Here is a 15,539-nt window from a genome sequence, read left to right as displayed (position 1 = left end):
CCATGTCCATCCATAGCTCCTCACCTCTGTCTGCACCATCAATGGGCGGCTTTCCCTCATCTTCCTCACAAAGTTGAAGGGCCCCACGAGCCCCTCACACTCCAGCTGTCGGAGCAGGACATCCAGGGCGATGAGGGTGCCTGTCCGGCCCACACCAGCACTAGACAGACACAAGGCAAGGGTCAGATCATGGTGGGAATGGGGTGGTGCAGTCTCGGCTGCTAGATGGGTGTGGTTCTGAAGCAACCAGGGATGGAGAGACTTGACAAAACGTAGTTTTGTTTTTGGTTTTGTTGTTTCAAGGTAGGGTCTTGCTCTAGCCCAGGTTGACATGGAATTCACTCTGTAGTCTCAGAGTGGCCTTAAGCTCAAGATGGTCCTCCTACCTCAGCCTCCGGAGTTCTGAGAATAAAGACAGGCATATACCACCATACCCGGCCAAACACAGTTTAATGGGGATCAATTAAGTAAAGACTCAAAGCACTAATTGTGCCTGGAGTTCTTTCTGTTAGGTTGTGTTCTTTTTGCACCACCTTTTCACTCCTCCTAAGCCTAAAAATAGAATCTTAGCATATCCAGTTTATAGATGGGCAAAGAAAAGCTGAAAGAGGGGAAGTTCTGCATCCCAGCTGTGCAACTGACAGAACTGGGGGTCAAACACAGGATGATGAACTCCTGAGCTAACCTTCTTTAGGTGGTGGTGTTTGGTTTGTTTGTTTTTCATTTGAGGTAGGCTCTCACTCTAACCCAGGCTGACCTGGATTTCACTATGTAGACTCAGGGTAGCCTCGAACTCATGGCAATTCTCCTACCTCTGCCTCCCAAGTGCTGGGATTAAAGGTGTGCACCACCACACCCCGGCTCGGATTTGTTGTTGTTGTTGTTGTTTTTGAGACATTATCTCATGTCTACCAGCCTAGTCTTGATCTTGCCATGTGGCTGAAGATGACCTCAAACATTCTCTTGCCTCCATCTCCAGAGTTAGGCGATGTTGAGTATTAAACCTGAAGCTTCCTGCAAGCTAGGCAAGCACTACCATTGAGCCTTGTCTCCCAGCCCCAATATTTCTTTTGGCTTTCTTCCTTTTGCTATTTTTTTTTTTTAATTTTGGTTTTTCAAGGTAGGGTCTTGCTCTAACCCAGGCTGACTTGGAATACACTATGTCGTCTCAGGGTGGCCTCGAACTCATGGTGATCCTCCTACCTCTGCCTCCAGAGTGCTGGGATTAAAGGCGTGAGTCACCATGCCTGGCTAATTTTTTTTTTTTTTTCTTTCCTGAGGTGGGGTTCTCACTGTAACCCAGTCTGGCCTTGAATTTACAATCTTGCTGCCTCATCTTTCCAAGTGCTGGGATTACAGACCTGCACCACAAGATCTGCCCTTCTTTGTCTTCCTCTGTGTGTGTACATGTGTACATGTTTGTGAGTGAGTGGGTGTATGTGTATGTAGACCAGAAGACAACCTCAGATATCCCAGTTTTTAAAATTACTCTTATTCTTATTTTGGTTTCTCGAGGTATGATGGTCTCACTTTAGCCCAGACTGACCTGTAATTCACAATGTAGTCTCAGGCTGGTGTTGAACTCACAGTGATCCTCCTACCTCTGCCTCCCAAGTGCTGGGATTAACGGCATGTGCCACTATTTCCAGCTTTTAACTATTATTTTTTATTTTTTATTTATTTATTTGACAGAGAAAGGGGGAGGGAGGGAGGGAGGGAGAAAAAGAGAGAATGGGTGCGAGAGACAGAATGGGTGCACCACGGCCTCCAGCCACTGCAGACAAACTCCAGATACACGCACCATCTTACATGAGTTACATGAGTTCTGGGGAATCAAACCTGGGTCCTTAGGCTTTGCAGGCAAGTGCCTGAACCACTAAGTCATTTCTCCAAACCCTGTCTTTTTTTTTTTTTTTTTTTAAGGCTGAGCATGATGGTGCATACCTTTAATTCCAGCACTTTGAAAATAGAGGTAGGAGGATGGCTGTGAGTTCAAAGCCAGCCTGAGACTGCATGGTGAATTCCAGATCAGCTTGGACTAGAGCAAGACTCTACCTCGACAGAAAAGGGGGGTCTTTCATTGGCCTGGAACTCATCAAGTAAGATAGACTGGCTGGCAGGCCCCAAGGACCCTCCTGTCTTACCCTCCCCAGTGGTAGGGTTACAATTACACACCAACCGCCAGGGCTAGCTCATTTATGTGAGTTCCAAGGACGCAACTCATGCTTGCAAGACAAGCACTTTAACAACAGGTCTCTCCAGCTCCCATCTTTGTCTTCTTGGTCTTTGTTTGTTTGTTTGTTTTTGTTGTTTTTTTGTTCATTTTTATTTATTTATTTGAGAGTGACACAGAGAGAAAGAGGCAGATAGGTAAAGAAAGAGAGAGAGAGAGAGAATGGGCGCGCCAGGGCTTCCAGCCTCTGCAAACGAACTCCAGACACGTGCGCCCCCTTGTGCATCTGGCTAATGTGGGTCCTGGAGAATTGAGCCTCGAACCGGGGTCCTTAGGCTTCACAGGCAATCGCTTAACCACTAAGCCATCTCTCCAGCCCTGTTTTTGTTGTTTTTTGAGGTAGGGTCTCACTCTAGCCCAGGTCAACCTGACACTCATTCTGTAGTCCCAGGCTGGCCTCACACAACATCCTCCTCCTTCCTGAGTGCTGGGATTAAAGGCTTGAGCCACCAAGCCCGGCCCCTTCTTGGTCTTTTCTCTAGCTCCTGTTCATTTTGTACACTCACTACCTTCTTTTCTCTCTACAAATTCCTGGACACCATTTGACACCATCTTTTGAGTCCTGATAGAAATTCTCTAAAAGGAGAAGGTTCCTGAGCGGTGCTCACCTGCAGTGCACGATGGGAGGACCTCCGTCCACGACCTGATCCAACCACTCCCTAAGCATTTTCCAGAAAGCCAGCAAGGGGTCTGGGGAGTAAGGGACTCCATGGTCCGGCCAGGCCAGGTAATGGAACTGGCGCACAGAGAGAGTCTTCTGTTCCTCCATCTGGAAGAAGGGAGGGCCAAGGAGGAGAAGTAAAGAGGCTCTAGAACTTTCCATTCCTGAAAGGGTTTCCCTGGGGTATACTGCAGGGAGACTTCAGGGGGAGCTCTGGGTCAGGTGAAGGGACTCACATGGAGAAGCTGAAGATCCCTCACTGTCCAGTTCTCTGTCACTTCCTCTCCCAGAAGTGTTACCCGCAGCTGCCCATGAACACAGGGCTGAGCATCAAGAGGCCAATAATGTTCACACTTCACCTGGGGGGTGGACAGCGGTGCTTAGAGAATAAGACACATTTTGCGTGAAGCACTTTTTTTTTTAATAATTTTTTTTTTTTTTTTTTTGAGAGCGACAGACACAGAGAGAAAGACAGATAGAGGGGGAGAGAGAGAATGGGCGCGCCAGGGCTTCCAGCCTCTGCAAACGAACTCCAGACGCGTGCACCCCCTTGTGCATCTGGCTAACGTGGGACCTGGGGAACCGAGCCTCGAACCGGGGTCCTTAGGCTTCACAGGCAAGCGCTTAACCGCTAAGCCATCTCTCCAGCCCTGAAGCACTTTTTTATGAGAGAGAAAATGAGAATTGTAGTGCTAGGGCCTCCAGCCGCTGCAATCAAACTCCAGAAGCGTGCGCCCCTTGTGGACATGTGCGACCTTGTGCACGCTTGTCATTGTGCGTCTGGCTTACATGGGACCTGGAGAGTTGAACATGAATCCTTAGGCTTTTCAGGCAAGCGCCTTAACTGCTAAGCCATCTCTCCAGCCCAGCTCTTTTTTTATTTTACTTTTTTATTTTTATTTTTTAATTTTGAGACAGGGTCTTAGGTCTTTGGATGGCTCAGTGCTTGCCACACAAGCCTAAAAATTTGAATTCAGATTCCCAACACTCATAAAATGCCAGGCACAGGCTGGAGGCTTAGCAGTTAAGGCACTTGCCTGCAAAGTCAAAGTACCCGGGTTCAATTCTCCAGGACCCAAGTAAAGCCAGATGCACAGGTGGCACATGTGTCTGGAGTTCATTTTCAGTGGCTAGAAGTTCTGGCATGCCCATCCTCCCTTCTTGTGTCTCTCTCTCCTTTCTCTCTTTCCCAAATAAATAAATATATAAAAATTTTTAGGGGCTGGAGAGATGGCTTAGCGGTTAAGTGCTTCCTTGTGATGCCTAAGGACCCTGGTTCAAGGCTCGATTCCCCAGGACCCACGTTAGCCAGATGCACAAGGGGGCACACACGTCTGGAGTTCATTTGCAGTGGCTGGAGGCCGCCCTGGCACGCTCATTCTCTCTCTATTTGCCTCTTTCTCTCTCTGTCGCTCTCAACTAAATAAATTTAAAAAAAAAAATTTAATGCCAGGCATGGCAGCCTGCACTTGAAATCTCAGCTGGGGAGGCAGAGATAGGTGAATTCCCAAGGTTTGCTGGCTAGCTAAGCTAGCCAGACTGGTGAGCTGTAGCTCAGTGTGAGACATGGTCTCAAGACAATAAAGTCTTGAGGGACTGGGGAGATGGCTCAATACATAGCGCCTGCCACTCAAGCCCAAATACTTCATTTTGATTCCCAGACCCCACATGAAACTCCAGAAGCTGGGCTAGAGAGATGGCTTAGCAGTTAAGGTGTTTGCCTGCAAAGGCAAAGGACCCAGGTTCAATCCCCCAGGACCACATAAGCACATAAGCCAGATGCACAAGGTGGCACATGAATCTGGAGTTTGTTTACAGTGGCTGAAGGCCCTAGAGCTCTCATTCTCTCTCTCTCTCCCCACCCCCTCCTTCTTTCTATCTCTCTCTCAAATAATTAAAGTAAAAATCTGAAAGCACCCAGAAGCCAAGGTGTCAACCCAGCACTCTAACGGTGAGATGGCAGGTGAAGATTAGCATTTCCTGGAAGCTCACAGCCCCAGCCCCAACATGTGGCTTTTCGAATCGAGCTGGGGAGAAGCCTGCTGCCCTGGCAATAAATCAGAACCCAGAGGCAGATCCGTGCCAACTAGGACGTTCCCTTAATCCCAAGGTTAGTGGGCTCATCTCCCTACAAACTACAGTTTGAATATAGCTTCCCTCTGAAGTTTATGTAATGGCAATCTCATTCTCAAGTTCTTATGTTAATGATATTTGCAGGTAGGGTCTTTAGATAGAAATTCTTTGGATAGAGATTATTTATTTATTTATTGGGTTTTCGAGGGTCTCATTCTAGCTCAGCCTGACCTAGAATTCACTCTGTATTCTCAGGATGGCCTTAACCTCTCAGTGGTCCTCCTACCTCTGCCTCCCAACTGCTGGGATTAAAGGCTTGCGCCACCACGCCTGGCTTGATAGAAATTAGATGAGGTTGGATGCTGGAGAGGTGGCTTATCAGTTAAGGTGCTTGCCTGTGAAGCGTAAGGACCTATGTTTGATTTCTCTCCAGATCACATGCAAGCCAGACACACAAAGGTGAGGCAAGTGCAAGGTCGAACATGCACACTAGATGGTGCTAGCATCTGGAGTTTGATAGCAGTGGCTAAGGCCCTGGTGCATCAATTCTTAATCTCTCTTGCTCACTCACTCTCTCTTAAAAAAAAAAAAAAAAAAAAAAAAGGAAATTAGATGAGGTTGCTGGGTTTGGTGGCACATGCTTTTTTTTTTTTTTAATTTTTATTAACATTTTCCATGATTATAAAATATATCCCATGGTGACACATGCTTTTAAGCCCAGCACTTGGGAGGCTGAGGTAGAAGGATTACTGTGAGTTTGAGGCCAACCTGAATCTACACAGTGAATTCCAGGTCAGCCTGGGATACAGCAAGACCCTACCTCAATAAAAAATTTTTTAAAAGCCGGGTCTAGTGGTGCATGCCTTTAATCCCAGCACTCAGGAGACAGAGGTAGGAGGATTGCTGTGAGTTCGAGGTCACCCTGAGACTACAGATGAATTCCAGGTCAGGCTGAGCTAGAGTGAGACCCTACCTCGAAAAACCAATAAATAAATAAGTAAAATAAAATAAGAACTTAAGGCTAGAGAGATAGCTCACCAGTTAAGGCACTTGCCTGGAAAGCCTAAGAACCCAGGTTTGATTCCCCAGTACCCACATAAGCCCGATGCACAAGGTGGCACATGTGCCTGGAGTTCATTTGCAGTGGCTGGAGGCTCTAGCACACTTATTCACTCTCTCTCTCAAATAAATAAAGATAAAATAATAAAAAAAAAAAGAGGGCTGGAGAGATTGCTTAGTGGTTAAGATGCTTGCTGGCAAAACCTAAGAATGCAAGTTCAAATCTCCAGGTCCCATGTAGCCAGAAGCACTCATGATGCAAGTATGCAATGTCACATATGAGCCACAAGGGGGTGCATGCATCTGGAGTTTGTTCACAGTGGCTGAAAGGCCCTGGCAGGCCCATTCTCTCTCTCTCTTTCTCTTTCTGTCTCTCTCTCAAAAATAAATAGGGCTGGAGAGATGGCTTAGCATTTAAGGCATTTGCCTGCAAAGCCAAAGGACCTCGGTTGGATTCCCCAAGACCCATACAAGCCAGATGCATAAAGGGGAGCATGTGTCTGGAGTTTATTTGTAGTGGCTGGAGACCCTGGTGTGTCCATTCTCTCTCTCCCTCCCTCTCTCTCTCTCTCAAATAAGTAAATAAAAATAAAGTAAAAACTTCTAAAAAAATAAAATAAAATAAAAAGAACTTAGATGAGGTCATAAGGATAGAGCCCTCACAATGCACTCATGGCTCTTGAGGAAGAGGAAGATGTCTGAGGTGCCACGCTCTGTCTCTAGGTGATGCCTCCATCTTTTTATGATGCACTCACCGGGTGCTCTTTAATGTCCTGACCCTTAGAACCATGACTTACATACATGTCTGAGTATTTTTTTTCTTGCATGTGAGTGTGATACACATGCACATGTGTACACATGTTCACATGTGTGTGGAGGCCAGAGGTCAACATCAGGTGTCCTTCTCAGTCACTCCCCACCTTATTTATTTACAAAGAGAGAGGGAGAATGGGCACACCAGGGCCTTTAGCCACTGCAAACAAACTCGACACATGCACCACCATGTGTGTGGCTGGCTCACGTGGGTAGTGGGGAATCGAACCTGAGTCCTTAGGCTTCGCAGGAAAGTGCCTTAACCACTAAGCCATCTCTCCAGGCCACCTTATTTATTTATTTACTTATTTTTGGTTTTTTGAGGTAGGGTCTCACTCTAGCCTAGGCTGACAGGAAATTCACTATGTAATCTGAGGCTGGCTTCCAACTCAAAACACCCTCCTACCTCAGTCTCCTGAGTGCTGGGATTAAAGGCATGTGCCATCACACCTGGTGTGATGGTTTGATTCGGGTGTCCCCCATAAACTTAGTTGTTCTGAATGATAGGTTCCCAGCTGATAGAGATTTGGGAATTAATGCCTCCTGGAGGCAGTGTGTTGTTGCGGGCGGGCTTATGGGTATTATAGCCAGTTTCCCCTTGCCAGTGTTTGGCACGCTCTCCTGTTGCTATTGTCCACCTTATGTTGGCCAGGGGGCGATGTCCACCCACTGCTCATGCCATCATTTTCCCCTGCCATCATGGAGCTTCCCCTCGAGTCTGTAAACCAAAATAAACCCTTTTTTCCCACCAGTTGCTCTTGGTCAGGTGATTTCTACCAGCAATGCAAACCTGACTGCAACACCCAGCTTCCACCTTATTTATTGAGACTAAGTCTCTCACTGAATCTACAACTCACTGATTCAGTTAGTCTAGATGGCCAGCTTGTCACTAGATCCTCTGTCACTGCCTCCTGGATGCTGGGATTATAGGTGGGGAGCCCCGCCTGTCCAGCAGTTACACAGGTGCTGATAGACGAATGAGGGTCCTCACACTTGTACAGCAAGGGATTACCAATGGAGCCAACTCTCTGGCCCAAATCGCTCTCTTTAAGGTTCCCAGTAACAGAAAACAGCCTAAGACACCCTACATGTGGATCAAAGCACATTCAAGGGTGGGAAGGAGGGCTTTGTGTTAAAGATGGCTGGGGTTATATTGGAGAAAGACAGAGGTGTGGGGAAGGGTCTACTATGATCAGTGCCAGGGAAGGGGGTTGGCATGGGCATGGGCTGGTGCTCAGCGGTCAGCACCAGGACAGAGGTGTCCTCTCACCCGTCCAGATTCCATGCAGTTGGTCAGCATGACAAGGGTGTGGCTCTGCTGTTCCCATACAAGACGCCAGAAATCACCCACTGTATGGGGCAGGGGACCCTGGGCTGCAATGAACTCGTTGGGGCTCCAGAGACCCTGGTTGAAGAAAGCAGGCGTGTCAGAAGGGGTCACCATCAGAGCACTGTCTTCCGGCCTTTTATCTCTCCAGGTTCACTGAACAGCCCTCCAGCCCCAGCCCAGACCTTACAGGCATGAAGCTGGCATTGATGTAGTCAGAACCTGGCTCCTCGTGAAGTGACTGCAGCGGCACCCGGGACCAGTCATCTAGGAGAAGACACCAGTGTTGGGAATGTAAAGAGGAGGGCTGGAGAGGTGGCTCAATGGTAAAAGGCACTTGCTTGCAAAACCTGACGGCCTGGGTTTGATTCCCCAGGACCCATGTAAAGCATAAGTAAAATGCAAAGAGGAGAAGGCCGGGGGAGATGGCTTACTGAGGACCTGAGTTCGTATCCCCAGGGCCCATGTACAGCCAGATGTTATAGCATGGACATCTGCAATCCCAACGCTTCTATGGAGAGATGGGAGGTGGAGAGAGGATTCCCAGAAGCTCAAAGGCCAGCTAGCCTGGCATACGCATTGGTGAGTGACAGACCCTGTGCCAAACAAGGTGAAACACAAAGACACCCCAGGTTGTCCTCTGACTTCCACGTGCATGTCATGGCACACGTGAGCCCACACACACATATACACACATGCCATACATGGGGCAGGAGAGATTGCTCAACGGTTAAAGTGCTTGCTTCCAAAGTCTGCTGCCTGAGTTCAAGTCCCCAGTCCCTGTATAAAACCAGGTGCACAGGTGGTGCATGCATCTGAAGTTCTTTTAAAGTGGCAGGAGGCCCTGGCATGCCCATACTCACTGTCTGTCTTTCTATCTCTCAGATAAATGAATGAATAAATATTTATTTTAAAAGACAGATGCAGCCAGGTGTGGTGGTGCATGCTTTTAATCCCAGCACTACTCGGGAGGCAGAGGTGGGAGGAGCACCATGAGTTCAAGGCCTCCCTGAGACTACATAGTGAATTCCAGCTCAGCCTGAACTAGAGTGACACCCTACCTCGAAAAACAACAACAGCAACAACAACAAAAAGAGGTTGACAGTCAAGGTTGTCTTCTGCCCTCCAATGCACACTCACACTCACCAACACACATACACACATGCAAACACACTCTACACATTCATAGACAATAATTACATTTTTTTAAAAAGAGGAAAGGGCTGGAGAAATGGCTTAGCAGTTAAGGCACTTGCTTATAAAGCCAAAGGGTCCAGGTTTGATTCCCCAGTACCCACATAAGCCAGATGCACAAGGTGATACATGTTTCTGGGTTTGTTTGCAGTGGCTGGAAGCCCTCGAATGTCCATGTTTACTCTTTCTCTCGTTCTCTTTCTCTCTCTCCTTTTCTCACTCTCAAATAAATAAAAGTTTAAAAAATAAAAATAAGCCTAGACATGCTGGCGCATGCCTTTAATCCCAGTACTCAGGAGGCAGAGGTAGAAGGATTGCCATGAGTTCAAGGCCACCCTGAGACTACATAGTGAATTCCAGCTCAGCCTGAGCTACAGTGAAACCCTACCTCAAAAAAAACAAAATTAAATTAAATTAATATTAAAATTTAAAAAGGCCAGCCATGGCGGCTCACACCTTTAATCCCAGCACTCAAGAGGCAGGGGTAGGAGGAATGCCATAAATTCAAGGCCACCCTGAGCCTACATAGTGAATTCTAGGTCAGCCTGGCTAGAACGAGACCCTACCTCAGAAACAAAACCAACCAAGCAACCAACCAAACAAACAAAAAACAGAAAAGAAAAAGGAATGCTGGCAGATTTGATCAAGGCTGGAGATGAAGATAACAGAACTCCCAGACTCACAGGGCAGCACGTTTCTGTAACGGTTCTTGGCCTTGTTCTCTGGAGCTGAAGCCACCATCTGGGATTGGCCTTGGCCCTCCAGGGCCAATTGCTAGGGGCAGAAGCAGAGAGGAGTTCATGGTGTTGGATTTTTTTTCTACCTTCCCCTAAAATGCCCCCAGGCCCACTTCTGTTTTCCTCTGTATCACCCACCAAAACATGGACCTATGATGTGACCATCTGTTCACCCTGTGGGGCATTTGAAAGGACTCAAGGGGAAGCTGGGGGCTTTGGGCAGATGTCATGAGAAAACAGGTCATGCAGTGGAGGGTCAGGGAGCCCCCATAGTACTGACCCAAGTGTCTATCATTGTCTTAAGGTTTCAATATTGGGAGGATAACTGGCTGCATAACTGCAAAAGGTAAGTGAGGTGGGGTTGTAGCTCAGTGGATAGAGTACCTGCCTAGCATGGGTGAGGCTCTGGGTTCAATCCCCAGCACTGCATAAGGTGGATGTGGTGGTGCACACCTGCAATCCCAGCACTGGGGAGGTGGAAGCAGAAAGATCAGAAGTTCAAGATCATCCTTGGCTACATAGCAAGTTTGAGGACAGTCTGGGCTACCTGAGACCCTGATTAAAAAAAAAAAAAAAAAAAAAAAAAAAAAAGAGGGCTGAAAAGATAGCTTAGTGATTAAGGCGCTTGCCTGCAAAGCTCCCCAGTACCAACGTAAGCCAGATGCCCAAGGTGGCACATGTGTCTGGGTTCATTTGCAGTGGCTAGAGGACCTGGTGGACCCATTCTCTCTATATATCTGCCTCTTTCTCTAACAAATAAAAAAATTAAAGAGAAGAAGGATAAGAAAGGAAAGGAAAACAGGAGAGAGGGATGAAGGAGGGTAAGGGAATAGAGAAAAGGAAGGGAGGAAGGGAAGAAAAGAGGGAGGGAAGGAGGAAGGGAAGAGAAGAAAGAAAGGAGGGAGAAAGAGGAGGAGGGAAGGAGGAAGGAAAAGAAAGGAAGGGAGGAAGCGGGTAAGGGGTGTGTATAGAATGGAAGGTCAGAGCCTCGGTCCTCACCGCACCTGGTACTCCTCTGCAAAGCCATAGTTGCTGTCCTTCTCATTCTGCCTGACATGGTCAGCAAAGTCCTTGGCTAGGATGTCCCCTGGGAGGCTGTGGTGGGGAGAAAGGGGAAAAAGACTTTGACTTTCTTGAATCCTTTGGAGTAAAATAAAGTGATTTTATCAAGCAGAACCACTTCAAGGTATATACCCAAGAGAAAAACAAAAAAATGAAGGCAGAGACTCAAAGAGACGTTTTGACCATCCATGGTCACAACAGCACTGTTCATAATAGCCTAACAATGGGAGCAACACAAGTGTCCATCAATGGCCAGGCACGATGGCACACACTGGTAATCTCCACATTTAGTAGGCAGAGGCAGGAGGATTGCCAAGAGTTCAAGGCCAGCTTTTGCTACAGGAAACCTTATCTCAAAAAACAAAAGCAGGGTTTTTTGTAATTTTTAAAATATTTTTTATTTATTTATTTGAGAGAGAGAGAAACAGGCAGATAGAGAGACTGCAAGAGACTAGGCTCACCAGGGCCTCTAGCCACTGCAGATGAACTCCAGATGCATGTGGCACCATTTGCATCTGGCTTACATGGGTACTGAGGAATTAAACCTGGGTCTTTAGACTATGCAAGTAAGTGTCTTAACCACTAAGCCATCTCTCCAGCCCCTTTTTTGTAATTTTTTTTCTTTTCTTTTTTTTCTGAGGTAGAGTCTCACTCTAGTCCAGGCTGACCTGGAATTCACTAGGGAGTCTCAGGGTGGCCTCGAACTCACGGTGATCCTCCTACCTCTGCCTCCCGAGTGCTGGGATTAAAGGCGTGCGCCACCATGCCTGCCTCTTTTTTTGGTTTTTCAAGGTAGGGTCTTGCTGTAGTCCAGGCTGACCTAGAATTCACTATGTAGTCTCACACTGGCCTCAAACTCATAGTGATCCCCGTACCTCTGCCACCCCAGTGCTGGGATTAAAAGTGTACACCACCACGCCCAGCTAGAATTTCTGTAATTTTTTAATGAGAGGGTGTGGGGAGAGAACTGGCATGACAGAGCCTTCAGCCACTGCAATTGAACACCAGGCACGTGTGCCTCCTTGTGTGCACGTGAAACCTTGTGCATATGCGTCACCTTGTGCATCTGGCTTACATGGGAACTAGAGAGTCAAACATGGGTCCTGATGCTTTATAGATAAATGCTTTAACTGCTAAGCTATCTCTCCAGCCTCCGAAGCAGTTTTTATACATAATAACTGAAAAAGAAAACCTAAAGTAAGAACTTAAAAAAAAAAAAAAACTATAGCGGGGGCGGGGGGCTGGAGAGAGAGCTCAGCAGTTAAGAGGTTTGCCTGCAAAGCTCAACAACCCGGGTATTATTCCCAAGTAACTGCATAAAGCCAGATGCACAAAGTGGCACATACATCTGGAGATTTTTTGCAGTGGCAGGAGGCCCTTGCGCATCCATAGTCTCTCTGTCTCTCTGTCTGCCTCTTTCTGTCTGTCTCTCTGTTTCCAAATAAATAAATATTTAAAAAATAAACTATTTTGGGGCTGGAGAGATGGTACAGCACTTGCTAGCAAAGTCTAATGACCTGGGTTCAATTCCTCAGTACCCACGTGAAGCCAGATGCATGTGAACATGTGTCTGGAGTTCATTTGCAGTGTCTGGATTCTCTGGTGTGCCCATTCTCTCTCTATCTGTCTCTTTTCTAACTCTCTCTGGTTGCAATCAAATAAATTGAATTTTAAGAATTTAAACTATTTTTACTTCCTTGCATGTGTGTATGGGTGCACTACTGCAAATGATGCCAGATGCTTACCTCCCTGGAATTATCCTGGAGTGTTCTCACACTCTCAACCCTCACATCATTCTCTTGTCAGCTCTATTGCTTAAACAATAACACTCAAAATGTTGCTAGAATCTTACCTCTTCCATCCATCTGTGCTCTAAGACCCCCTGACTGCATTTTTACAATTTTCTTCCTAGGTCTCCTTACTTTCTACCTCAGGGCCATTATACTTACCAAGCCCTATACCTGGAGAGACTTCCCCTGTGTAGGGAGACTAGTCTGAATCCTACCCAGAGTAGCTCCATCTTGCAGTATTGAGTCATTCTACATACTAGAATGTCACAAAACAGAGATGGAGAGATGGCTTAGAGGTTAAGGTGCTTGCCTGCAAAGCCTAAGAACCGAGGTTCAATTCCCCAGTACCCACATAAGCCAGATGCACATGGTGACACATGTGTCTAGAGTTTGTTTGCAGTGTCTGGAAGCCCTGGCGTACCCATTCTCTCTCTTTCTTTCTGTAATAAATAAATTTAAAAAATAATAATAGAATGTCACAAACCAAAATCATCCTCCCCACAGTCTCACAGTGTTTTCTGAGACCAGCAGAATCCCTGGAAGAAGCAAGGGTAGGGGAGAGGGAAATGGCTGGAAAGATGGCTCAGTGGTTAAAGGCCCTTGCTTGCAAAGCCTGAAAAATGGGGTTCAAATCCCCAGTACCCATGTAAAGTTAGATGCACAAAATGGCCCATGTATCTGGAGTTTGTTTGCAGTGACAAGAGGCTCTGGCATACACATTCTCTCTCTCTCTGCTTAAAAATAAAAAACAAAAAGTTTGGTTATAACTATCCCAGGCTTGTTTGTTTGAGAGATGGAGAGAGGGGGGGGGTAGAGAAAAGTGAGTATAGATATGCCAGGGCCTCCTGCCGCTGCACATTGAACTCCAGATGCATGGCCACCTTATGCATCTGCCATTACATAGGTACTGGAAAACGGAACCAGGGCTTTGCAGGCAAGCACTTAAAAAAAAAGATTGATTGATTGATTTGCAAGCAGAAAGAGAGAGAGAAGACAGAGAGAATGGTCACACCAGGGCCTCCAGCTACTTAAACTCCTCCAGATTTGCGTGCCCCTTTGTAAATCCAAATTTATATGGGCACTGGGGAATCAAATCTGGGTCATTAGGCTTTGTAGGCTAATGTCTTAACCACTGAGCCAGCACCCCCTTTTTTAAAAAAAATCGTATTTATTTGTTTGTACGGGAAAGAAGGGGGAAAGAGAATGGGTGCTCCAGGGCCTCCAGCCACTGTAAAAGAACTCCAGATGCATGCAGCACTTTATGCATCCATCCAGCCCCTTTAAAAATAATTTATAGATAAAAAATATTTTATAGAGTCTGAGTTCCTTGCACGGACAGTGTGCAGGAGGGCGCTGCCATCTGGAACGGGAGCTGGACCTGAGGAGATAAAGGACCCAGCATACCCCACCCCGGCCCCAGCTGAAACCACAGAGGAAGTGGGGAAATAAGCATAAGAGCTGCCTTCTTTCTTTCTTTCTTTCTTTCTTTCTTTATTTCTTTCTTTCTTCTCCTCCTCCTTCTCATTCTCCTTCATCTTCTTCTTTTTTTTTTATTTTTTTTATTTATTTATTTTTTTTTTAAATTTTTTTAATTAATTTATTTATTTGAGAGTGACAGACACAGAGAGAAAGACAGATAGAGGGGGAGAGAGAGAATGGGCGCGCCAGGGCTTCCAGCCTCTGCAAACGAACTCCAGACACGTGCGCCCCCTTGTGCATCTGGCTAACGTGGGACCTGGGGAACCGAGCCTCGAACCAGGGTCCTTAGGCTTCACAGGCAAGCGCTTAACCGCTAAGCCATCTCTCCAGCCCTTTTTTTTATTTTTTATTTATTTATTTGAGAGCGACAGACAGAAAGACAGATAGAGGGAGAGAATGGGCGCGCCAGGGCTTCCAGCCTCTGCAAACAAACTCCAGACGCGTGCGCCCCCCTTGTGCATCTGGCTAACGTGGGACCTGGGGAACCGAGCCTCGAACTGGGGTCCTTAGGCTTCACAGGCAAGCGCTTAACCGCTAAGCCATCTCTCCAGCCCTTCTTTTTTTTTTTTTTTTTCGAGGTAAGGTCTCACTCTAGCCCAGGCTGACCTAGAATTCACTATGGAGTCTCAGGATGGCCTAGAACTCATGGCAATCCTCCTGCCTCTGCCTCCCGAGTGCCTGGCAAGAGTGCTGCTTTCTCAGTGAACCTGATAGCAGCATAAGGGTGAAGGAGACAGACACTGAGGACACTCAACACCTACCAAAGCACACATCTAGATGCTTCTAAGAGCCCATCACTGAAGTAGACTTCAAAATGCTCCCAGCATGACTCAGGGAATTTTGTGTGACAGGGGGCGGAAAGATTTTTAGAGCCACAGGTTGAGACATTTTGCACAGAGACATTGCCTCTCCCCCATAACTGACTGCTGCCCCACAATGACCCACAATCCCCATGGGAGGGTAGACCTGCATCCACAATGAGGAAGGCCTCTTCAGAAAAGGGGCAGAAGGAAGGAAAGGATGGTACCAACATGTGATGCTTACATACTAAATATGTCCATATCTAATAAGAAAAGGAAAAAAATATATTTTATAAACAAGAACTTTTTTT

General features: G+C 46.8%; 1 protein-coding gene across 1 annotated transcript in view; it reads right to left on the bottom strand.

Annotated features, from left to right (window-relative positions):
* Positions 1-15,539, bottom strand: part of Ptprh (protein tyrosine phosphatase receptor type H) — a 42,437-nt gene that overhangs the window by 220 nt on the left and 26,678 nt on the right. The window contains exons 11-17 of the mRNA XM_045133330.1: positions 11,102-11,192; positions 10,044-10,134; positions 8,357-8,433; positions 8,110-8,244; positions 3,131-3,253; positions 2,842-3,002; positions 25-160 (exon numbers count right to left, since the gene is read on the bottom strand). Coding sequence (XP_044989265.1) covers positions 25-160; positions 2,842-3,002; positions 3,131-3,253; positions 8,110-8,244; positions 8,357-8,433; positions 10,044-10,134; positions 11,102-11,192 — 814 coding nt within the window. The remainder of the gene's footprint in view (positions 1-24; positions 161-2,841; positions 3,003-3,130; positions 3,254-8,109; positions 8,245-8,356; positions 8,434-10,043; positions 10,135-11,101; positions 11,193-15,539) is intronic.

The sequence above is a fragment of the Jaculus jaculus genome, chromosome 14 (genome assembly GCF_020740685.1).
Source record: "Jaculus jaculus isolate mJacJac1 chromosome 14, mJacJac1.mat.Y.cur, whole genome shotgun sequence".
NCBI classification, from domain to species: domain Eukaryota; kingdom Metazoa; phylum Chordata; class Mammalia; order Rodentia; family Dipodidae; genus Jaculus; species Jaculus jaculus.
Note: the sequence above shows the minus strand (reverse complement) of the source record. Positions and strands in the feature narration are given on the sequence as shown.